The sequence below is a fragment of the Leucopleurus acutus genome (assembly GCF_964270905.1).
Source record: "Leucopleurus acutus genome assembly, chromosome: 21".
In the NCBI taxonomy this organism is placed as follows: Eukaryota; Metazoa; Chordata; class Mammalia; order Artiodactyla; family Delphinidae; genus Leucopleurus; species Leucopleurus acutus.
The window spans coordinates 6,707,667-6,731,323 of record NC_139163.1 but is presented as its reverse complement, the minus strand read 5'-3'; the positions used below and the strand labels follow the sequence as shown (position 1 = coordinate 6,731,323).

Below are 23,657 nucleotides of genomic sequence, written 5' to 3'. Positions count from 1 at the left end.
CCTCCCACAAGACATATAAACTGAGGGGCATCATTTCCACTGTCCTATTAAGAACTAGGAAAAGTCTTCCCTCTGTGAACTCATAACATTTCCAAGTGATTTGTCTTATTCTGAATGTTGGTCTCCCAAGTGACATCTTGGTGCGTCCACACAGACTACTCTCAGATTCCCAAAGGAGCCATTTTCTGTCCCATCCATTTCCTTGCGTACTTACCCTCCTGTCTAGGCCATCGTGTCCTACCCCACCTGCCAAACTCCTTCTCCCCCTCCAAGCCTTAGCATGGTCACATTTTCCTTCAGGATTTCCTGACCACTTTCCGCCTTCAGGCAGACAGTTTTCTTCCCTTTGTACTCTCAACTATACGTATATCTGATGATACCTGTAATCTGACTGGATTATAATTTATATCAAAAAGCTTGTCTCCCTCTTAAGGGCGGGAATCATTGTTCTTTGTATCTCTGGTGTCTGGTTTTGTGCTTGATAGATTATTCTGGCTTGTTTAGTATTTATTGACTAAATGAATATTTGGTATCTGACTATATTCCTTCTTAAGGATAGGATCATTCTGTTTCCATTAATTATTCAAGGATTTCCTCATGTTTTCATGGGTTTATATTCAAAACTGACCAAAGAGGACAAACTTGACATTTGAAATTAAAACACTTCAGTAGAAGAGCTAATGAGACAATTGCGTCTTGGGTATTCACAGCCTTTCTCAGAACTCTGTTCCCAGGCAGTTAAAACGAAAGTGTAGCAGTTGTGAGAGACAAAATGCACCGGAAATTAGGGAGCTGGTTGTATTCAGACTGCCATTCTTTAATGGGGAACACTCAAGGGAAGGAGAGGGCTGGGGTCTCACAGAGCTGGGTAAACAAGGGCGTCGCCAGGGGTCTTTGGGAACAAAGACAAGAATGAAGATGGTCTCATCTGAGTCAGTGGAGGAAGAGAGGTGCTGCAGGTCGTGGAGAGCAGAGTGGTCCTTTGGGGTTAGCCTTTTCAGACACGAGGGTGGTGTGTTTCTAGCCAGCACTATTTCCCAGGAGCTCAGGGCTCGGGTTCCACGTTCTCAGTCCCAGAGCAAAGGATGTGGTTCCTCAGCAAAGAACTTGGAAGTGATCGTAAACCTTCTGAGTGAGGCAAAGCTGGGTCTCATGGTCTCCAGGGGATTCCTGCTGGTGTTGGTTCCCTCTGTTGATGGCAAATGTTGGCTGCTTTAGGGTCCTGGATGGCAGACGTTGTAAAAGAGGGATTCCTAAAGTGAAAAGGAGCAAAACAAATTGATGTAGAAGGTTGTATTATAGTGAAGACTCAGGAGCTGAGCCCCGAGGGGCCTGCTCTAGGGGGTCTCAGGGTTGCTGGAGGAGCATCTGTTGGTTTTGCAGGACAGCTTGTCAAGTGTCCTGAGGGTCTCGAGCGAGGCTGCCCACAGGCATGGTTACCTCTCGCACAAAGGCATGTGCCGGACCGTCCTGTGGCCTGTCCAGAGAGGACCCTGCCCACCTGAGGTCATGTTGCTGGGCTGCAGTGCCCAGGGCTCCTTCAGGTCCTGGGGAGAAGCGCCAGCTGCAGGATAACTGGAGTCCAGGTGGGGGGTCTGGGCAGACTGGTGCCAGCTCCTGCTGGTGCCGAGACATTAGTTGGAGGGCCTGTAGCGAGATAGTGAAGGAAACCTGGAGAACTGGCTATTTGGGCAGGGGAACAGGATCTGGGCCAGTATGCAGATAGGGCCAGAGGAAGAGGAAGTCAAGTAAATCTCTACCAGACGAAACAGAGTTTTCACCTGCGTCAGGTCCCTGCAGTCTACACAGAGGTACAGAATAACTCAGCGAACACGGCTAGAATCTGAAGTCCTGGAATGGGGTGCTGTAAACAGCGCAGAGTTTCCCATAGAAACAACATTTTTTCCTATAGTCCCTCCCCCAATAATCAAAGAAAGATTATTTATGATCACAGAATAAGGCTGGTCTCATTAGCTGTGTTTACATAGGTGCAGCAAGAATGGTAACTTACCCTCTAGGCCTTAGGTTTGATTTGCAGGATGTTTTCCTAAGGAATCTTAGATTGTAGCATTTAAAAGCCTCTTGGGGCAGGGAAGCCAAGCCACGGGCTTGTTGTCAGATTTCACCTGCAGTGCCTGTAAATTTGGGTGAATTGCTTTCTTCTGAGGTCCCCACTGTGGCCTGTAGTTCTTGGGCCTGCTGCAAAGTTACTCCCTTACTCTGAGATCCCAGTAAGCCAGGGACCAGCTCGTCATAAATAAGCTACAAGGATATATTGTACAGCACAGGGAATATGGCCAATGTTTTATAATAACTTTAAGTGGAGTATAATCTATAAAAATTTTGAATCACTATTTTGTAACCTGAAACTAATATAATATTGTAGATCAACTATACCCCAATTTAAAAAAAAATAAGGAAATCAAAAAAAAATTTTTTAAAGAATACTTTTTTTAGCACTGTTTAAAATACTGAGAGTTCAATTTCCTTAACATTTGAGAATTTTAGGAATATTCAGTTTATAGGCAACTTATTTCTAAGTCAAGAGCTTCTTTAAGAGATTTTATAATCTCAATTGGTAACATCTCAGGATGCTTTTCTCAGGATGAGAGAGAATGGCCTTTCTGAATTACAGGCACGTGCGCGCGCACACACACACACACACACACACACACACACACACAGAGCTTGTAATTTCAATTTTAAAATTTCACTCATAGCTCAAAATTTCTCTCATGGCATAAACACAGAAATACAAAATTCAGTCCAGATATCTCCTTCCTCGTGGCATGAAATTCTTAATAGTTTTGAGCTGAAGGTAGAAAAATAAACAGAAAAAACTAAGAAGGCAGATTCTCTGTCATCTATCAGGCAACAAAGACAAGATCTCTGTGAACCATCAACCAGTTTATGGTGATCAGACCATGAAACCAAAAGAAGCTGGCACCAGAGTGAACACTCAGAAAGAATAAAAATCAAATTCTTACCACGGTATCAATGGACAAGAATCTGGACTTCAGGACAGGATCTGGACTTAACACTGGGACCCTGGGTAAACACTCAGGAAAGGTGCACAAGGACACCTTCAACCCTGGTTACCTGGGTGGGGAGATGGGGCCAGTCCCTTCCAAGTCACAGCACCAGAGCCATGAAAATGGGAGTGCACAAGACAATGAAGATCATTCTATTCAGACTCATGTAATAGGGAGCATGTTCACTAATGAAGAACATTGCAAAGAAAAGGCAGGGGGCCTGGGGCTCTACAGAGACAGGTAAACCAGGGGGTCATCAGCAAGTCTCATGGGAATCATGGGGAGGATGGAGGAGGGCTTTTCTGAGTCACTGAGGAAGAGTGTTGGTGGGTCCTGTCTCGGAGTAAGGAGAGTGCAGTGTGGTCCTTTCAATTATGCTTTTCTAAGAACATAACAGGGTGGGAAGAGCTCTTTACCAGTGTTCTAGGTTCTGGGGCACAGGGATCAGATAAAGTTCAAGTTTGTTATGGAGAATCAACTTTGAATAGACTGGGAATGCATCTCATAGGACAGGTAGATCCAGATCTCAGTCTTAAAGAACTATTTAATTTTTCAACACCGAATATGGTTGGTTCTAATAAATGTTAGCTGGTCTTTCTTGGTCTTTTCCAATAATTTTAAATAAGATATACTTTTATTAGATTTGTATGCTATGAGTATCACCTTACATACAGATTTCATGGCCGGGGTGGAGGAGGGTCAGGTTATCATCATTAACAGAGAAAAAAGTGGCTGAACTTTCTCCCCATTTTTATTACCTTCATTGAAATGTGACATGTAGCAAAGGTTACATAGATAAAGGACTAACTTAAGAAGTGGCTTGGGATTTCCCTGGTGGCACAGCGGTTAAGAATCCGCCTGCCAATGCAGGGGACATGGGTCCAGGAAGATCCCACATTCCGTGGATCAACTAAGCCCGTGCGCCACAACTACTGAGCCTGAGCTCTCGAGCCCACGAGCCATAACTACTGAAGCCTGCGCGCCTAGAGCCTGTGCTCTGCAACAAGAGAAGCCACCTCAATGAGAAGCCCACGCACCGCAACGAAGACCCAATGCCGCCAAAAATAAATAAATAAAATAAATAAATTTATTTTTTAAAAAACGAAATGGCTTGTATTCTCATGACATTACACACTGTGAAGGTTATAATTTGCAAAACTGCTAGGATTAATATTTGCTCTCAACACAATTATTAATCACGTAGCACCCTAGGTGTAATTCATTGTCTCGTTTCTTAGATGAGACATGTGAGGTAAGGAAAGGCCAAGTGGCCTGTCAAATACGAAATTGCTAACAAGTGAGCTGCAAAAAGTTGTCCTGAATTACAGTCTTATTCTGGGTCTACTAGCATCTGATTGTATTTCTTATGCTTCATATATTCTTTTTGTATAATTGACTGTTATAAGGTATTTTCCAGTAGTGATAGCATTCTAAGAGGAGGAAAAATACCTTGACTTTTGTGTATAGAAATTTTATTCCACTCAACAGAGCATGCTGAATGCTTGCTACACTTCAAGTACTGTAAGGGATAATGTGATACTTGACCTTTTGAGTTGTTTTTGCAATAGTTGTCATATGCCTTGCCAGTTAACAAAATATTCACCTGAATAATAGTTTAAACTTTTTTCTTATAAAAATTTTCAAACAGAAATAAAGGGATAGATTGTACACTTGTTATCGAACCAAACTTGGGTCCACTCACCCACCATGTAGCAAAGCCAATTTACTGACGCTAGGCTGTGGTGAGGGAAAGTCCAGCACCTGTTGCAGGGCCCAGCAAAGAGAGCATGCTCGGAGGACCCGAGCTCCCCGATGGCTTTCAGAGAAGGGCTTTTAAAGGCAGCATTTGGGAGGAGGGCTGCAGGATGCATGACCTTCTTTTGATTGGTTGGTGGTGAGGTAACAGGGTGGTAGTTTAGGAGTCTTAATCACCAGCCTTCTGGTTCCAGCCAGTCTGGGGTCTAAGTGCTTGTGCTCAGCATGTGGTCACCGTCCTCCACCTGGGTGGAGGTGGGAGGGGTCTTAGTTCTTGCAGAACAGCTCAAAGATACGTGTCAGGTTATTGTGTGTATCCCTCGAGGAGGAACTAGGACCCAGTTTTATTGTTTCTTGACTGATTTAACTTTGTTTCTGCATTCCCTCACTTGTAATGAATAACTGCTGGAGTCTGCTCTTTGGAGCTCAGGGAAGGCCTAGGAGAGTAAAGCCTTTTTCTACAAACAGGAAACAGGGGACACACAGAGGGGATTTTGTATGCAGGAGGGCCCTGCAGGGTCCTGCTCAGTTTCCGTTGTTTCCACTGATAGAGAATAATTTAGCTATTAATGAAACGAAACAAACAAAAAACTATTAGAGAGGACAATTAAAATAGAAAAACAGAGAGTCAGCAATGTTCTGTTGCCACTGAATTCACCTCTGGAGCCAGTGAAAGGTGTGCCTGGATGTAAGCTGCCCATGGAGTGTCCTTCACTGGTGATGACGTTTATCGACCTCTTCAGATAAATCTGCTGGGCGTCTCAGTGGGAGACCTTCAAGGCCGTTAAAAGATAAGTTTTTCTAAAGGCACATCATAACTCTCTTAATAACAAAGTGAATGCATTACTTAACTCATTAATTAGCGATGGAACCAAAAAGCTGTTTTGTCCTGTTCAGAGGAGAATCCACAGAGCAGACGCATTGATGGACCACAGGAGTTCTGAAATGGCCTTGTTAACACATCCAGAGCTGGCTTTTTTCCCCAAAAGTCAGTTAAACTTCCTTGGGACAGATTTTGCATTTCTATAGATAAGAATTACTTGCATTACTTTCAGTTTTCTACAATAAACAGAGTTGTAAAGTAGCTCAAAAACAACGAAAGGCATAAACCCCATAGAATCAGGTAAGCCTGAAGGGTAAGTGTGACAAACGGTGCACAGTTTTCCACTGAAGACACCCGACAATCTTTTGTTCCATTTAAAAGTATTTCTCATTTTTTTCCTCCAGCCTTGCTTCTACAACCAACTATCTTTCTTTTTTTTTTTCTTTCTTTTTTTTTCTGACCGTGCCACTAGGCTTGTGGGATTCCAGTTCCCCAACCAGGGATCAAACCCGGGCCCTTGGCAGTGAGTGTGTGGAGTCCCAACCACTAGACTGCCAGGGAATTCCCAACTCTTTCTTATATTGACTTTATCATATATCTATCCATTTCTCCATCAACCATCTTATTTTATTGTTCATTTCTAATATCAGTCAGTACATGTCATTTTTTAAGGAGCTTCCTTGATTAATCAAGAGGATTATACTGGATATACTTTCCAGTTTCTAATTTATAAGATCAGATAAGGGGCTTCCCTGGTGGCATAGTGGTTAAGAATCCGCCTGCCAATGCAGGGGACATGGGCTTGAGCCCTGGTCCGGGAAGATCCCACATGCCGCAGAGCAACTAAGTCCGTGCATCACAACTACTGAGCCTGCACTCTAGAGCCCGCAAGACATAACTACTGAGCCCGTGTGCCACAACTACTGAAGCATGCGCGCCTAGAGCCCGTGCTCCGCGAGAAGAGAAGCCACCGCAATGAGTAGCCGACGCACCGCAACGAAGAGTAGCCCCCGCTCGTCACAACTAGAGAAAGCCCGCGTGCTGTGCAGCGCCAAAGACCCAATGCAGCCAAAAATAAATAAATTAAATAAATAAATTTAAAAAATAAGATCAGATAAGCAGATACATTTACTCTTGTAAAGGGCCTTGTACTCAGAGTGAGATGTGACGCCATTGGAGTGAAATGATCTACTTTAAGTCTAAATAGTACGAGTCTGGCTTCTATGTTGAGTATTGAAATTGGAGGCTCAGGATTTCAGCAAGGAGATGATCTAAGGGGCTTTGACAGTAACATCACTTCATCCGTGTGAGATGTGGGATGTTAGGGGTGGAGGTGATGAGAAGGGGTCAGACTTTGGATACATTTGGAAGGTTGAGTTGATAGGATGTGTCAATGGATTGTACACGAAATTAATAAACAGAAACCCCATGACGCCCTGCAATGATAGCAGAGCCCAACAGGAAGAAGAGGGACTCCTTTTCTTTCCTGGCAGGGACTCAGCCAGGGACAAGCCATGGACTCTGTTGAGATAGCCCTCCCAATTCCGCTTTCCCTCTATAAAAGCCATTCTCCCTTGTTTGCCCCGAGGGGACTTGCACGTGACCTGCTGTGGTTGCCCACGTGGAATTGCAATTTTCTGCTGATCCTGAATAAACCCCTCTTCGCTGGAGAAATATCTGGCAGCCTTCTTGTTTCAGGTCACAGTTGGATGTGTGGGGCATGAGAAAAAATTAGAGAGTCAAAAATGATGAAAATGCTTTTGACCTGAGGAAGTACAGAATTGCCATTAACAAATGAAGCTGTGGAAGAAGTAGGTTTGGGAGAGAAGATCAGTAGTTTAGTTGTTTTCTTTTATCATGGTAAAATATATGTAAGAAAAATTTGCCATTTTAACCATGTTCAAGTGTTCAGTTTTGTGGCAGTGTTCAGTGTTGTACAACTATCGCTGCTATTTCCAAAACAGTTTCCTCAATCCAAACTAAAACTCTGTACTCATTAAGCAATAACTCCGGGTTCCCACCCCACCCCCAGACCCTGGTCGCTTCTGATCTACTTCCTGTCTCCATGAACTTACTTATTCTAGATATTTTAGAAGTAGAATTACACAATATTTGTCCTTTTATGTCTGGCTTTTTTCTCTTAGGCGTAATGTTTTCAAGCGTCATCCATGTTGTATATATCAGAACTTCATTCGTTTTTATGGCTGAATAATATTTCATTGTATGTATGTGCCAAATTTAGTTTATCCATTTACCTCTCGATGGACACTTGGGTCGTTTTCACCTTTTAGCTCCTGTGAGTAATGCTCTTGTGAAAATTCACATACAAGTATATGAGTCCTTGTTTTCAATTCTTTTTGATGTATTCCAGGAGTAAATTTGCTGGTCGTATCGTAATTCTGTGTTTAACTTTTTGAGGAACCACCAAATGTTTTCTACAGTGGCTGCGTCATTTTATATTCCAGCCTGCAGCTTATGAGGCTTCCAGCTTCACACCATCATCAACACTTGTTGTTTTGGGAGGTTTTCTTTTTTGGTGGTTGTTTTTGTTGTTGGAACCATCCTGGTAGCTAGAAAGTGGTATCCCATTAGGTTTAGGTTTGAATTTCCCTAATGACTAGTGGTTTTCATGTGCTATGGGCCATTTGCTTATCTTCTTTGGAGAAATGTCTATTCAAGTTAAATTTGTATATAGTGTAAGGCAAAGATCCAGTTTTATTCTTCTGTATGTGGATATCTAGTTCTCTCAGCATCATTTGTCAAAGAGACTATTCGTTATCCATTAATAGTCCTGGCAACCTTGTAAAAAATCAGTTGACCATGGATGTGAGGGTTTATTTCCGGAGTTTCAATTCTATTTTCATTTCTGTCCTTATGACAGTACCATACACTTTGAATACTGTAGTTTTGTAGTAAGTTTTGTTTGTATAGATTGATTTATTTTTATGTATTTTTGGCTGCGTTGGGTCTTCGTTGCTGCGTGCAGGCTCTCTCTATTTGCGGTGAGCGGGGGTTACTCTTCGTTGCGGTATGTGGGCTTCTTATTGCGGTGGCTTCTCTTGTTGCAGAGCACGGGCTGTAGGCGTGTGGGCTCAGTAGTTGTGGCTCGTGGGCTCTAGAGCGCAGGCTCAGCGGTTGTGGCGCACAGGCTTAGTTGCTCTGCGGCACGTGGGATCTTTCCCCACCAGGGCTGGAACTCGTGTCCCCTGCACTGGCAGGAGGATTCTTAAGCACTGTGCCACCAGGGAAGTCCCTGTAAGTAAGTTTCGAAATTAGAAAGTGTGAGACCTCCATCTTTGTGGTTCCCTTTCAAGATTGTTTTGACTACTTGGGTTTCCTTGGAATTCCATGTGAATTTTAGGATGGATTTTTCCATTTCTACAAAAATTGCCATTGGAATTTTTATAGAGATTATATTGAATCTGCTTTGGCAAGTATTGTCATCTAAATAATATTAAGTCTTCCAATTCATGAACACAGGCTGTCTTTCCATTTATTTAGGTCATCTTTACTTTTTTCAGCTATTTTCAAAAAAATTTTCAGTGTACAAGGCTTGCATCTTCTTTGTTAAATTATTCCTAAGTATTTTATTCTTTTTGATGCTATACAAATGGAATTGGTTTCTTAGTTTCCTTTTCAGATTTGTCAGGACTAATTATAGAAATACAACTAAGTTTTGTGCCTTTTTTTTTGTTTCCTGCAACCTTCCTAAATTCATTTGTTCTAACAGTTTTTCTGGATTCTTTAGAGTTTTCTGCATGTAAGATCTTCTCATCTGTGACCAGAGGTAGTTTTATTTCTTCCTTTCCCATTTGCATGGCTTTTCTTTCTTTTTCTTGCTTGATTGCCTGACTAGAGCAGTGGCTTGGGTTTGGACATGTCCCATTTGAGATCCTTATTGGCCCTCCTGACAGAGGAGCCAGATAGACAGTAGAGTCTTTGAGTCAGGGCACCAAGGAGTAGCTCTGAGCTGGAGATGTGGAACTGGGACTGCTCGGCGTGTTGCTGCTGTATAAAGCCCAGAGGTTGTGTGAGAGGCCACGTGGGGAGTGAGTGTAGGTAAAGAAGAGAAGCAGCCTGAGGTTCCGTCACGGAGACGAAGCCTAGTGATGCCCAAGTCAGGAGAACTTCCTCTTCCCCTTCCCCTTCATCCCTTCGCTCTAGAAATGAGTGTTCCCCACGGATGAAACCTTACAGGCATCCTTGGATGGTTCCCCAGAGGAAAGTAAGTGCCCTGGAGTGGCCTCCTTCTGGGTTTTACTTGGATGTGGCCACACCACTGGGCCTGTGTAGTCATTGTTCCAGGGTGACACTGAAGCCAGACTCGTACTCAGCGATGACAGACTCCTCCGTGAAGGTTTTGTCTCCAGACTCAACCCAGGGAGCTGTGCTCATGTTCCGCTCGGCCCCGAAACAGAGGAGCGCGGACACAGGATGATCCAGAGGGTTACCTAGGGATAGGGCAGCGTCATCCATTGTTGGGTGGCTCGTGTGCCACTTGTGAGAGGGCTTCCTCTGAGTATCTTTTTCATTCGTCTTACCTCTTCCTCCACGCTCCCTCAATACACCCATGGGGCTCACAGGCCCTTCAGTCCCATCACGTGTCCCCAGGTCCTCTGGGTGTCTTTGGTTCCTCCTCATTCATGCACAGGACCATTCAGGGCACCGATGCGTGTGCCGTGGTGGGTTTGTGGTTATACCAAGCAGCTGGATGCATTCGAAGTACATCGTATGAGCTGAAAGAGTGTATGAATAATGTGTGTTCACATTTGTTTTTTAAATAAACAACATTTGGCTTAATATGTACCAAATTATTGATATTAAATGATTGTCATTTCTGGCTGGTGGAACTAGGGGGGAATTTATATATCTAATTACATATTTTTAAAGCATTTAATTCTTTGCCATCAGCATGCATTTCTTATATAAGTAAAAGGTACTTTTAAACTTTTATTTTTAAAAATTTACATTTCCAGTGAACAGGAGATGCCAACACATAAATAAGCAGTCCCATTATCTGTGCTTTTGTGTGGAAGGAGTTAAAGAATTTGCTTGACTCAGGTACACACGTTACTGTGTACCTATGTCCAAGACAAGAAAATGGTTGCCTAGAAGCCTCAGGAAAAATGGTTTCTAAGCCTGCAAGAAAAATGCCTTTCTTACCCTCTCCTTCCTTGGAAGTTTATTCACAGTTGGGCACTTTTGGAGGTCTGCTAGCCAACTGGTAGAACGAACTTCAGGAGGGAAACTTTTTTTCTCTTCCACCTCACGTCCTGGATTATTTTGGGTTGGTTTGGGGATAGTGTCTGAGTTTCTATCTCTTGGGCTATTTTTTTTCCAGGAATATAAAGTTTTTTTCCTTTGATATATGCTTAAATATTTACTTTTAAGTGATGTAACTTTTCAGAAAACATATTAAAGTTTATTTCTGTGGGAAAAATATTTTTTATATTTTTGACTGTTTTTTGTTCCTTCTCTTTTGACATCTCTAGCCAACAAGAACATTAGTCATGACAAGCATGCCATCTGAGTAAGTACTCATTGTTTTGATAACTTTCTACTCAATATAAAATTTTAGAGTTTTTGTTCATGTACTGTGCTGCTGTGCTCTTGGGCAGCTCATACCTCTGTGCTGTATTGCTGTTACTCTATATAATTAGTATTGGAGTTAGAAGATCACTGGAAATAAAAGAGTTAAATGACTGTGAACAGTTCAGCACTGAAGACCTCTTGAGTGGTTTAGACAGCATTTAGAGGCGTTATTTGCTGTTCCTCTTGTTGTCTCGTACCTATTGGCTCTGCATGTCCACCATCCCCACCCCATGAAGGCCCCGTAAGTGGAGCCTCACTGGTGGAAGCATTTCCCTTAAAGGTCTTAAAGAAACGCTTTGGTGGTAAGCTTTCTACCGCTGCGTTAAAGCAGCTGTGTGCACATCTTGTGGGAGAGTTCGCAGCTTGCTGGCGTGCTCTTATCACCATCCTTAAACTTTTAGCACGATATAGCACATCCAACAAAAATACAGTGCCATATTCTTTGCAACAGATTTTTGAATTCTTGTTCAAATGGGAAAACTGTGTTTTTTATATCTATCCGAGGTTTTAGGGCTTTAAGACATTTATCAAAACATTGGGGCATCTCAGTGAAAAGCAGGCTGCAAAAAGAGCGCATGCTTCCAACACTTTCTGTAGTGGGATCCCTTTCCACCTGTGGCATGAAGTTAAAAGCGCTGGTTGTTCAAACCACATTATCTGGTGAAAAAGGAGCACACTCACAATTTCTGTTAATGTCTTGTGAAGTATATTGGTCATCCTAAATAGTCCAGTACAGAAATGAATATTGAATACAGGTCTAGCTTTTTTTTTTTTTTTTTGCGGTACGCGGGCCTCTCACTACTGTGGCCTCTCCCGTTGCGGAGCACAGGCTCCGGATGCACAGGCTCAGTGGCCGTGGCTCACGGGCCCAGCAGCTCTGCGGCATGTGGGATCTTCCCGGACCGCGGCATGAACCCCGGTGTGCCCTGCATCGGCAGGCAGACTCTCAACCACTGCGCCACCAGGGAAGCCCTGGGTCTAGCATTTTTAAAAGTCTATATTTTTGCCCCAAGTTAAAAACAGTGATAACTAGTTATTTTCCCAGTTGAAGGTTTGAAAATCAAACTCTTCATTTAGGCCATATCCTCTTTTTTATTCTTTCTTGCCCCACATATACTTCTTGTCTGAAGGTAAGAACAAGACCTAGACACGTTCTGAGGCCATATTGATTAGCCGTGTCTTGAAAAGATCCTTGTTATTGATTAGCACATCTACAAACAGCCAGCAGCTCCCAGACTTGGAATGAGAAAATCATAGATGTGCAGCAACGAGCGAGGTTTCTGAAGAGCATCTGGGTTAGAGGTTTTCACTTCTTTTTGTTTTTTTCTTTGCCTTTTGTCCCCCCAGTTTAATATTTTCCACAACCCCAATAAGCACAGATCCTCTGGTTGAAGTGGTGATGGGACCCAGCCTTGACCCATCCATCTTCTGTACCCTGGGGATCCCTGAGAACTTCTCACCAGAGTAGAGGTCAAGCCTTTCATTTCACAAGTGGAGAAACGGGTCCTTGTGATTGGCAAACCCAAGTTCATTGGTGTTAAAAATAAGAAATGCCGGGGGATGGGGGATTGTCAGAGACGGTCTGCACAAGCATGGACAAACCTGCCTCCTTCCCTTTGGAGTATAATTTTTGGAGAAGAGAGAAGTTTATTTCTTAACTCGCTGTGCACGTCATAGTGTGGCTCAGAAAGCCTACATATTGTTTGTGTTTCATCGGGGATTTCCAAAACTTGCCTGGAGACCGAGGGAGAGGAAAAGTAGAGGGTTGTTTGGGAAGGAAGTTAGAGAGGAAGAATATTTAAAGAGAAAAAAAGCGTTCTTAAGGCATTAGTGGAATGAAAGACCAGAAGATAAACACGGGTGAGCTTTGTGAAATTTGCCCTGAGATTTGATCCGATGACTTAATAAAAAGGACTCCTTTTTCCCCCTCTTAGTAGAAAAGCGATGTGTTTGACTCTCGGCAAATGTTATATTTTCGAAATAAAATGAGTGGGAAGCTTGGTCCTGACCATGCACAAATTGGTTCAAACGGGACACAGAAGTAAATAATTGCTGTGGTGTCTGGGCAGGTGTCAGGAGGTCTGGTGTGGGATACTGGCCTGCCCCACCCCAGGCACTTGGGGAAACCCCTGGTAGCCTTGGGGCCACCGTTTTCTCAGCCATTAGAATAGGTGGTTGGAGTTGAGATCTGAAATTTTTTATTTCCCCACATTTCAAGTCATCGACGGCAAAGAAATTGATATGAGCACCATAGCCGACATCAATGTAGAATTCTTACGGTTTTTTACATTTTAATTCATTGCCATCACCTTGATGTTTCTGCTCAGGAAGCACATCCATTGCGTTGGTTTTTCTTCCTATTTGGCAGAAAGCAGAACGTGGTCAACCAGGTTGTGGGTAAACTGAAGAGCTTCTCCTTGGCCGGGGAGGCGTGTGGCTGCCCCACGCACGTGCTCGCCAGGAAGCCCCGCCGCACCCAGAACGTGCTGCGGGGCATCGCAAGCGGCTGCTGGATTCTCTCCTTCGAACGGGTAAGCCACTGCGTCAGCGAAGTACGCTTTTGGGTTAGTGTCCTGAAACAGGGCGTCCCATGGCTTTGGTCAGGCCGAGTGGTGGCCCTGCATCTGTGTTATCACGCCTTCTGTCCTCCTGCTCTGGCCCCTCTGGCTCTCCTCACCTCCAGCCATTGCTGGTCCCCAGGAGGATGGGCAGGTAGCCTTCCAGATATAGACCTGGCAGCCACGGGCAGAAATAAGATAGGGCAGACTTGGCCTGAAAACACCCAGTGCGTGTTCTCACAGTCAAATGCACTTTCTTCCGTTTTTGACCAAGAAATAATGTGACCTATGTTAATGATGGTTTAAAAAGCCAAAAGAATTCAATGATTGTTTTCACAGATGGATTTACTTAGGGTGAAACATGTTCATTTAATCCTGTTTGGATATGTTTTATCTTATGCATATCTATCTTTAACATTACTTGCCCTTATTTCTCTGCATTAAATGTAGGGTTTTGGGGTTTGGGGGTTTTTTTTGTTTCTTTTTGTGGTACGTGGGCCTCTCACTGCTGCAGCCTCTCCCGTTGCGGAGCACAGGCTCTGGACGCGCAGGCTCAGCGGCCATGGCTCACGGGCCCAGCCGCTCCGCGGCATGTGGGATCTTCCCAGACCGGGGCACGAACCCATGTCCCCTGCATCGGCAGACAGACTCTCAACCACTGTGCCACCAGGGAAGCCCTGTGGGGGTGGGGGGGTAATCATTGTTTTCATTATTCTTGAAATTGAAATTGTTTGTTACTCTTTCTGTTTTTACTTTGATACCCAACCTGTGGTCACTCCAAAGCGTTGCTGTCTGAGGGTAGCATCATTTGTTACTTGCGTTTCCATTTTGCGTCTGCTAAGTACCCACCCTCCCTTCTTCTTCCCCTAAGCATGGTGTTATATTAATACTGTGTTAATTTAAACTGGTAGAATTATAATACACAAACTGTAGATATATTTTCAAGAACAGCGGTGGTCTTTTTCCCTTATCATGATTTAACCCTGCATCGGTCAGTACAAGAGGTTTAGGACATTAGTGCTTAGAGTCATGAAGTGGAGAAGGCTGCAGTTCCCCCCAGAAGTCCTATTTGCATTGGCGGCAATTGGGGATTACCTTACCTAATTGAGTCTGAGTACCAATCCACATTTATTTGTATGAACTGTCATTAATAACTCCAGCTTCCGTGAATAAGTATCCTGTTTGCTTTCTCTCCAGTTCACAGTGTCTCTGTCTGTTTATCAGTCACCTCTTCCTTCCCTGGTGTCTCAGAGGGAGAGATGTTCTTTATATTTTATGAGGCCAGGCAGCTGTACTTGATTCTGTGCCCAGCCTGTTCTCCTGGAATGTAGAGCCAGCAGGGAGGTCAGACACGAGGGCCAGCGTTTACTGCTGCCAGGCGTGGAGGCCGCTGCCTGGGTGCCCCCTGTGTTTCTGCTCCGTGTCCTGCCAATGTTCTCCCACTAATCACACATAGAAATGGAGCCAGGTGCACATTTAACTTCTGGTAACCATATGTGGAATTAACCACTCTCTGTGGGATTAACCACTATCTGTGAGCAAAGCAGGAAGTAAAACATGTTATTTGATAAAATTCCAGTGCTCAGACAAGACTCCCCGCCTGGGCCTTCCTGCCCTGAGGGAGGAGCCTTGCCCACATGACGTAAGTGAATGGATTAAGTGCAATAAGGCAAGAAAACGAAATAAAAGGCATTTAGGTTAGAGGGGAAGAGGTGAGACTACCTCTGTTCTTAGACAGTATGATTGCTTATGTAGACAGTTGCAAGAAATCTATACCAAAAAGCTCTCAGAACTAATAAGTGAGTTCAGCAAATTGTCGGGAAACAAGGATACAGTAATACAAGGTCAACAATGAGGTATCTATGTACAAATCTAACATCAAAAGATGTGCAGGATCTGTGTGCTGGAAATGACAAAACACTGATTTCAAACAACAGAGAGACATACCGTGCGCGTGGATTGGAAGACTCGGCCTGGTTAAAATGCCATTCCCCCCCAAAGTGATGTGCAGATCTAACACATTCCCACTCCCACTCACAGGAGAATTCTTTGATGATATAGACAAGCTGACTCTAAGATGTGTATGTGGAGAAAAAGGAACAGACTAGATGAAACAGTTCTGAAAGAGAAGGACAGAGCTGGAGGCATATGCCCCCTGCCCCTGGCTTCCAGGGACAGGAGCTGCCTCCCCTCATCTGGAAGGTGACGGAGCTGGGAGTGATGACCCCTTCTGGAAGGGGACCCTGTCCCCTTGGAGAGCCTTCAGCCAGCCTGACCAGCCAGAGAGAAGAGTTTCAGACTAGAGAGCCCAGCTGAACGGGGTTGGGGAGAGGCTCTGACTAGCAGGGTTGGCTGGTCTTTGTGTGGAACACAGGAAACCCCATCCGCCCCTCTACCCAGGTGTCCCCCCACCCTTGTTCCTTGTGCCCATCCTTTCCTAGTGGCCTCTCCAGGCAACACCCTAAAGTAAGCTCCTCTTCAGGGAGAAGGTCACACGGAGGCTCCCATCTGAGCAGTCATCCCCCGCTCTTGTCTTTCCCGGTATTTATTTCCTCAGCCTGGCCCAGACTCTGGATTCAGGGATACTCACCTCTGCATGGAACCCTCAGACCCGCCCGCATCTCCACTTCTCCACGCGAGGTGGGGCGTCACAGAGCTGGGCCTGCCCGAGGGAATCAGAGCCTCCTGTGCAGACTCAGAGCCCGGGCACTCCTCCGGCTGCAGTGGGAACAAAGCAGCTTTCGCAGAAGCTGCTGCCCTCCCCACCTCTGACCTTGGCCCGGGGAGCTGGGGAGGGGCTGGTGGCAGCGCAGCCTCTGCATTGACCTCCCACCAGGCAAAGGTGGTCCCGGGCTCCCCACGCACACCCCCCAGAGCAGGTCGCAGGCCCCGTGGCGTTCTGGCGGCCCCTGCTCTTTCTTCCCTCACTTTACTTTGCAGAACAGTGTGTGAGACTCAGCTCAGGCCTGTGCAGGCAGGAAATTCTCCCGTCCATCATCCAGGAGAGGTGGGCTGTGGGACGTGACCCCCTCTGGGGCATCAGGCGGTGTAAACCTGCCACCCCCAGCTCTGACCCAGTCTCACTCCTGTGCTCTGGTATGCTTGGGCCTTGGCCCAGGCTCCCGGCCTGAGATGGTGACTAAGTTCAGGGGCTGCAGGAAGCTGTTTGCTCTGTTTGGGGGCAGCAGGTGTGTAGGGAGCCGGGTCCTAGTCTCCATTTATGAGAAACAGAGAGATTTAGGGGCCCTCAGGTCACTGAACCCACGCTTCTGCAGGCTAAGCTGGATGTGTGTGGGACTGCGGTCCAGGGGGTGGGCGGTCTGAGTCCACTCGCTGGCTGCAAAGGTCGCTCTGTCCCTGGACCTCGCTCTGTCCTTTCTCCCCCTCCTGGCTTCACTGGCCGCAGGGTCTCCCTGCAGCTCTGCCATCCTCACCCGTCCTGGGGCAGAAATGAGGAGTAGCAGCCTGGGGGCACAGCGGCAAGCGGAAAGCCCGGGAAGGACCAGGCCTGGAGAGCACAGGCCCGCCTGGGCGTCCTGCGGAGGGGCCCACAGAGACCAGGAGCGCCCCAGGAGGAGGGTGACAGCCACTGCCATCCAAGGCAAGCATCCAGCCATCTACTCGCCTCTCCGATTGTCTCCAGTCTTCCCACTCGGCCCAGAGATGGGGCCACGTGAAGGTGTCCTTGGCTTCATCCTGCTTCCGCTTCCCCACCCTGGGATTTTTATACACACAGCCTCAAGGAACAGGAGCCGGCGGTGAGAGGACCTACCTTCCGACTCATAACCGACGTCCAGACGGATAGAACCACGGGGGGAAATGTGTGCTTCATTAGTAATGAACGAAAGGAGAGCACTTTTCCCGCAGCAAACCGCAACAGGAAAATAAGACGCAGTTATCGGCAAAGTAGTACTAAAATAACACCCCGCACATTGCATATGGGGTACCAGGCGGTCCAGGCTTCCTGATGTCAGTTTGGAGATAGTGGCAAACATCCTAAAAGTTTCCATGGCCTTTGACTTCATAATTCTACATTCGGTCATTTATCTTAACAAGATCATTAAAGATTTACTTATAGGATGTTCATCCCAGCATTGCAATAGAGGAAAAAAGGAAAGCGACTGTCTGATTGGAGGTTCGTTTCTTTTCTGCTGTAATGAAAATTTTCAATAGGGAATTGCTGAAGTAAATTATTGTGTATCCATCCAGATGGCGGAGTACTGCACAGCCCTTAAAAGTCACGTAGAAGAACATTAGACTAGAAAGAAAAATGCTCTTTGAACATTAAAAAAGGTTATAAAAGTAGTGAGTATTATGTAATCTCAATTTTGGTTTTTTTCTTTTAATATAGGTGTGTACTTGCGTACATAAAACGATAAAAAGACTGAGGCTATATACCAAAATGTTAATAATAATGGTTATCTGTGGATGGTGGAATAAAGTAATTATAATTCTTCTCTTTGGTTTTCCTGTAAGTTCCAAATTTTCTATATTACTTGTGTATGGCTTTCGAATAATAAATAAAATTTAAAAGAAAACAAAAAAGTAGTTGGAGGTATAACACTACCTGATCTTAAGGTATCCTTTGACACTTCAGTAATCAAGACGATGTGGTCTCAGCAAAAGGACAGACATAATGGAACAGATGGAGAGTCCAGAAATACACCCAGGCAAACGGCCACTGGTTTTGATGAACATGCAAAGGCCATTCAGTGGAGAAGGGACAGTCTTTTCAACAAATGGCACTGGAGCAACTGGACATCTATATACAAAAAAATTAACCTATAACCTTCTTCTCTGCACAGAACTTACGTCAAACTGGATCACAGGCTAAAATGTAAAATGATCAAACTCTTAGAAGTAAACCATAGGATAAAAATCTTCATGACTTTGGTTTACACGAAAAGTCCTTAGATACAACACCAAAAGCATGATGTGTAAGAGAAAAGATTAATGTTATACTTCATCAAAATTAAAAATTGTTACTCTGTGAAGAATATTATGAAAGGACCAGGAGAAAATACTCGCAAATCTCATCTGACAAAGCACTTACATCCAGAATATATAAGCTCTCACAACTCAAAAATAAGAACACAAACTACCCAGACAAAGGGTGGTTCTGTTTAGGGACTCCTATATATTTCCATAGCACCCTGGGCCTCCAGGTGTTGGGCTGTTGGCGTTCCCAGACGGGTCCTGTAAGGTCGGCACTGCAGACCCCGACTTAGAGCCCCCAGACGTTTTACCAGGACAGAAACCCTAAGCAGGAATGGTGTCTTTGAGGAATAGCAAGAAGGTCGGATTGGGACACACCAAGAGAAAAAGTAGCAGAAGATGAGGTGGGACCGCCAGATCGTGACGGGAACGGTGGTAAAGTGCTTGTGTCCTATTCCTTGTGTCGTGATAAGACATGGGAAGGTTTCTATCCTGGGAGTGACGTGATCTGACTTGTGTTTCTCAGCGGACGTGGCTGCTGTGTGGAGAGCTCCCTGCAGGGGTGCAGGATGGCATCAGGGAACCCGCTGGCAGCTGCTGCGGTCAGTATTCCAGTGGGAGAGACTGCAGCTCGGAGTGGGTGGCAGGAGGGGTAGCGGTGGCAAGACGCGCTCTGATTTGGATGCTCTCGTGACGGTCGAGGTCAAAGGCTTTCTCATGGGTGCGCTGCAGGTTGTAAGGGCAGAGGAGTGGGATAATCCCGGGGTTGTTGACTTGGACGACCACATAACAGTTGGTAAGAAGATGACTTAGCAAACATCCATAATGATTTAAAGGGGTGCGTGTGGAGGCTTCTCTTTCCTCCTACGCACCCAGGCAGGCGTCACGGAGCTGTGAGAGGCACCAGCGCAGGGACGAGCCATCCACCCAGCACCAGGCATCAGCGGATCCACAAATCTGGCATGAGTGGCCCTGCAGTTTGACCCAGCGGCTGCCCCTGTTCCCCCCGACTCCCTGCAGCTGAGTACAAGTGACGGTCGCCCCAGGAGCCACCGTGTCACCCATGGGACCCTTGCCAGATAGTCAGCCCACTCGGCCAATTTTCCTAAATAACACAAGGTAGCAGCACCTTGAATAATTTCTTCTGCTTCAGGATCCATGGTGCTGTATTAGTTTTCTGTGGCTGCTATAACAAATTTTTCAGAGGCTAAAAAAAAAACCACCCCACAAATCTATTTTCTTACAGTTTCAGAGGTCAGTAATCTGAAATAGGTTTCTGGAGGCTCTAGGAGAACAGTTGTTTCCTGCCCTTTCCAACTTCTGGAGGCCACCCATGTCCCTGGGCTCGTGTCCCCTTCCAGTGATTAGGTCATGACCTCTGCTTCCATAGCCAAATCTGTGATTTCCCGCTTTCGTCTTGCACTTATTGGGACCCTCGTGGTCTCATGGAGCCCACCTGGATAACCCAGAGCATCTCCCATCTCGAGGTCGTTAACTTCATCGCATCTGTAAAGTGCCTGTCACCGCGGAAGGAAACACATTCACAGATCCTGGGGACCCGCCTGTGGACAGCTGTGGGCGCCGTTATCCTGCCTTCTCCCCCATGCACAAATGCATTAATTCTGTAAAGGCCATGTAACACTGTTTATTGTGTCCCCGGCTGATGACTTTTAATTGATTTGAGTTCTGTAAGGACAGGCTTTCTAAAAGTTTAGGAAGACACAGAAGGAGGAAGGTGTGTGAAGAGTAGAGCTTGGCGTGATGTGTCTGCAAGCCGAGATTCCTGGCAGCTCCAGGAAGGAGGCCTGGACCACCTTATCCCTCAGAGCACCCCCCGCCCCAGCAGGGACCCTGCCCATGCCTTCACATAAAATTCCTAGTCCTCAGAATGGGCTTAGGTCCTTGTAAGTAAGGAGACAGACCGTTCAGAAACAGAGCACGTTGAGAAAAATTGAAAAGGAAACGTTTACAGAACCTAGGGGTAAGACAGGAATAAAGACACAGACCTACTAGAGAATGGACTTGAGGACACGGGGAGGGGGAACGGTAAGCTGGGACGAAGTGAGAGAGTGGCATGGACATACATACACTACCAAACGTAAAATAGATAGCTAGTGGGAAGCAGCCGCATAGCACGTGACCACCTAGAGGGATGGGATAGGGAAGGACAGGGAGATGCAAGAGGGAGGAGATATGGGGATATATGTATATGTATAGCTTGTTCACTTTGTTATAAAGCAGAAAATAACACACCATTGTAAAGCAATTATACTCCAATAAAGATGTAAAAAAAAAAAGAATAGAGTAGGTTGCCCTGGGCCTCCAACCATTCCCAGTCTGTTCACGTCCTTCCTGACGCGGTGCTCACCGGTGGTGCTGGCCCGGAGCGAGGCTGACCCGCTGGGGTGGGGGCTGGGGGGGGGTGGCAGGGGAGGGTGTGGACCCCCCAGGACAGGAGCAAGGGCAGGACTGGGGGCGGGGCTGTCATAGTGCTGAGCCGGGAGCCTTCCTGGGGGTTTTAACACTAGTGCAGGAAAGCATTCAAGCGGTGATTTTAAACACCGCGTTCTCCTTCCCAGTATAGTGATTTCAGACGGTGGCAAAGCAGCTGCCTCAAGATCTTCAGAGTGGTGTGCCCCTTGCTAGGGCGCTAATTAAGCCCCGGGCTCTTCTGTAAGGCCGGACTTCTGACAGGCCCTATGTTCTGTCTGTTTAGTATCTTGTACATCCAATGCCTTCTACTAAGAAGACAGGAATCAGCAGGTAGCTGTTCAGAGAGAAAGAATGGGATGACAAGGCCCTTACATGATCGCACTGAAAGCACACATCCGCACACGTGTAAACCCATACGTGCTTGCTGTGTGTGGAGGTTCCTGTATATCTCCATTATGTCATCACCATTTTCCACATACAAATCGGCAGCGCGTTTACCTTATTCGGAAATAGAGGAAGACGCATAGAACTATAACACAATGTCCAGGCCTCCAGTGTTTTATCGGTTGCAATAAAAATAATAATAATTCAGTACGGGACAGTTAAATGGTGAGCCGCCTGGCTGCCCCGGGATTGGGGGATTTAAAGTCAATCCATCCCCACGTAAAACGGGAAGAGACTCCGCTGAGCTGCCCGGGTGGCGGGCACCTTCCCACAGGGCAGCCTTAGGTGAGAAGCTCCATCTCACTGAGCCGCAGCTCCTCATCGGGGCAATGGACCTAGAGACGGGATGTCCTTCACAGGATTGTGGGAGAGCTAAGAGTTAAGGGTGTGTGGTGCTCTTCACGGTGATGGGCAAAAGTAAGAACCTAACGTATGTTAGCCTTACAACAGAAAGAACTTACTAATCCCCTGCAAGAGCTGTAAATACCACTTCTTACATCCTGTCCCCGTGGTCTTATGTACGGAAAGAACGTATTAACCCTAAAATTGACAAAAGACACTTGCTCTGGACCAGTGAACCCTTGGCTGTGGACCCGTCCATTCATTGCACGGCTGGTCCTGGGGAACACCCACAAAAGCTTGTAAACGCTGTTGGCGCTCATAGGAGAAGGGGCTCCGGGGCCCCTTTATTGAGGAAGGGGTTGTGAGAGAAGGCTGGAACAGGGGTGGTCTGGTGGACAAAGGGAGGAGCATCTGCGTCTGGCCTTTGGGGACCCAAGAACAGACTCTTTCCTGATCCTGAGGATTTCGGTGTATTTGAGTCACCGCTTCTCCTACGGCCACCGTGGTACTGATTTTCATATATTGTTATTTTAAGCTTCTCCAGAACCATCAGATCCTAGTACTCCAAGTGAGAGCTCTCAGAGTTTAAGGATACTTTTGGGATTTGTGTCTCTCAATGAAAACAGCTTACCAACGATGCCCGAACGCTCACTATTCGTGAAAAGCACCGACCCCTGGGAAATCAAGAAGCACAGGATGCACTGTGGCTTAAAGAAGAATGCCTGGTCATGTAGTTGTGATGACTCAGAGGTTTCCTCTTGTGGGCATGACGTGTCCATTGATACTAATATAGGTTATTGCCTTAAAAAACCTGTAGAAATGAACTGAATCCCTTTCCCTGTTCAGCTCCATCTTAAATAAGACAGACATCCTCGCTGCTTCTTGAATGGCCTCCTCCATTAATTTTCTAAACAGAATCAATCGGACAAACATGATAAACTATTTTGAGAGACAGAAGTTGCCCCTGCCGCTTACAAAGCCACACCAGCTAGTTTCTAAGGCTTAGTGCACAGTTTAAGACTCATCTGCAGCGTGTTCACGACTTTGGACAGGAGCTTCACAGGCGGCAGCTTCTTTTAGGGTCAAGGTTTGAAGACTCCACACACTTACTTGAAGGGTCATGTTGCCTTTGTGCAAAAGGAGTGACTCTCGCCCTGTGGTCTGCCTCCTTTTTCCTTGTCCCCAGCGCAGTTTGGGGGGTTCTTAAAATACTCCTCTTGGCGAGCGCCATGGACTTGCCTCCAAGAAAAGCATTGCTGGGAATGCTTTTATTCCAGGGTTTGTGTGGTATTCTCTGGAAATTTTTTGTGAAGGAGAATTCTAGCAGCTCTTCAAAATGAGTTGTATGTGGTCCAGTTAGTCATAGCCAAAAAATCATGATGATTTTATAACACAATTCGGTTTGAATTTTTACTTAATCTGGGGTGTGTGTGTGTGTGTGTGTGTGTGTGTGTGTGAGTGAGTGAGTGTGAGTGAAAACTCTGTTGGCGATTTCTGCTTGTTTACAGTTCCCACTTCCATTGTTAACTCTCCTGTTTTCAGCGAAGAGAATAACTTGTGCTCTTCCTGCTTCGTGACTGAGTTGTCTATCAGAAACAGAAATTAGGCCTGTGTCCTGTTCACAGGAGACAGGAAGAAAAACAGAGAAATCGGTTTGACCAAAGTGTCCCTTTAGACTGAAGTGTGTTTGTTATTTTTTGTTCAGGCGTGGGCTCTTCGAATTCTTTAGCAGAATTGTCTCAC

General features: G+C 45.8%; 1 protein-coding gene across 1 annotated transcript in view; it reads left to right on the top strand.

Annotated features, from left to right (window-relative positions):
- The window catches only part of MCPH1 (microcephalin 1), a gene marked incomplete at its 3' end in the record, with an annotated part of 293,369 nt that overhangs the window by 61,958 nt on the left and 207,754 nt on the right, over positions 1-23,657 (top strand). The window contains 4 exon segments of the mRNA XM_082863622.1: positions 3,065-3,272; positions 9,775-9,835; positions 11,103-11,140; positions 13,571-13,733. Coding sequence (XP_082719748.1) covers positions 3,065-3,272; positions 9,775-9,835; positions 11,103-11,140; positions 13,571-13,733 — 470 coding nt within the window.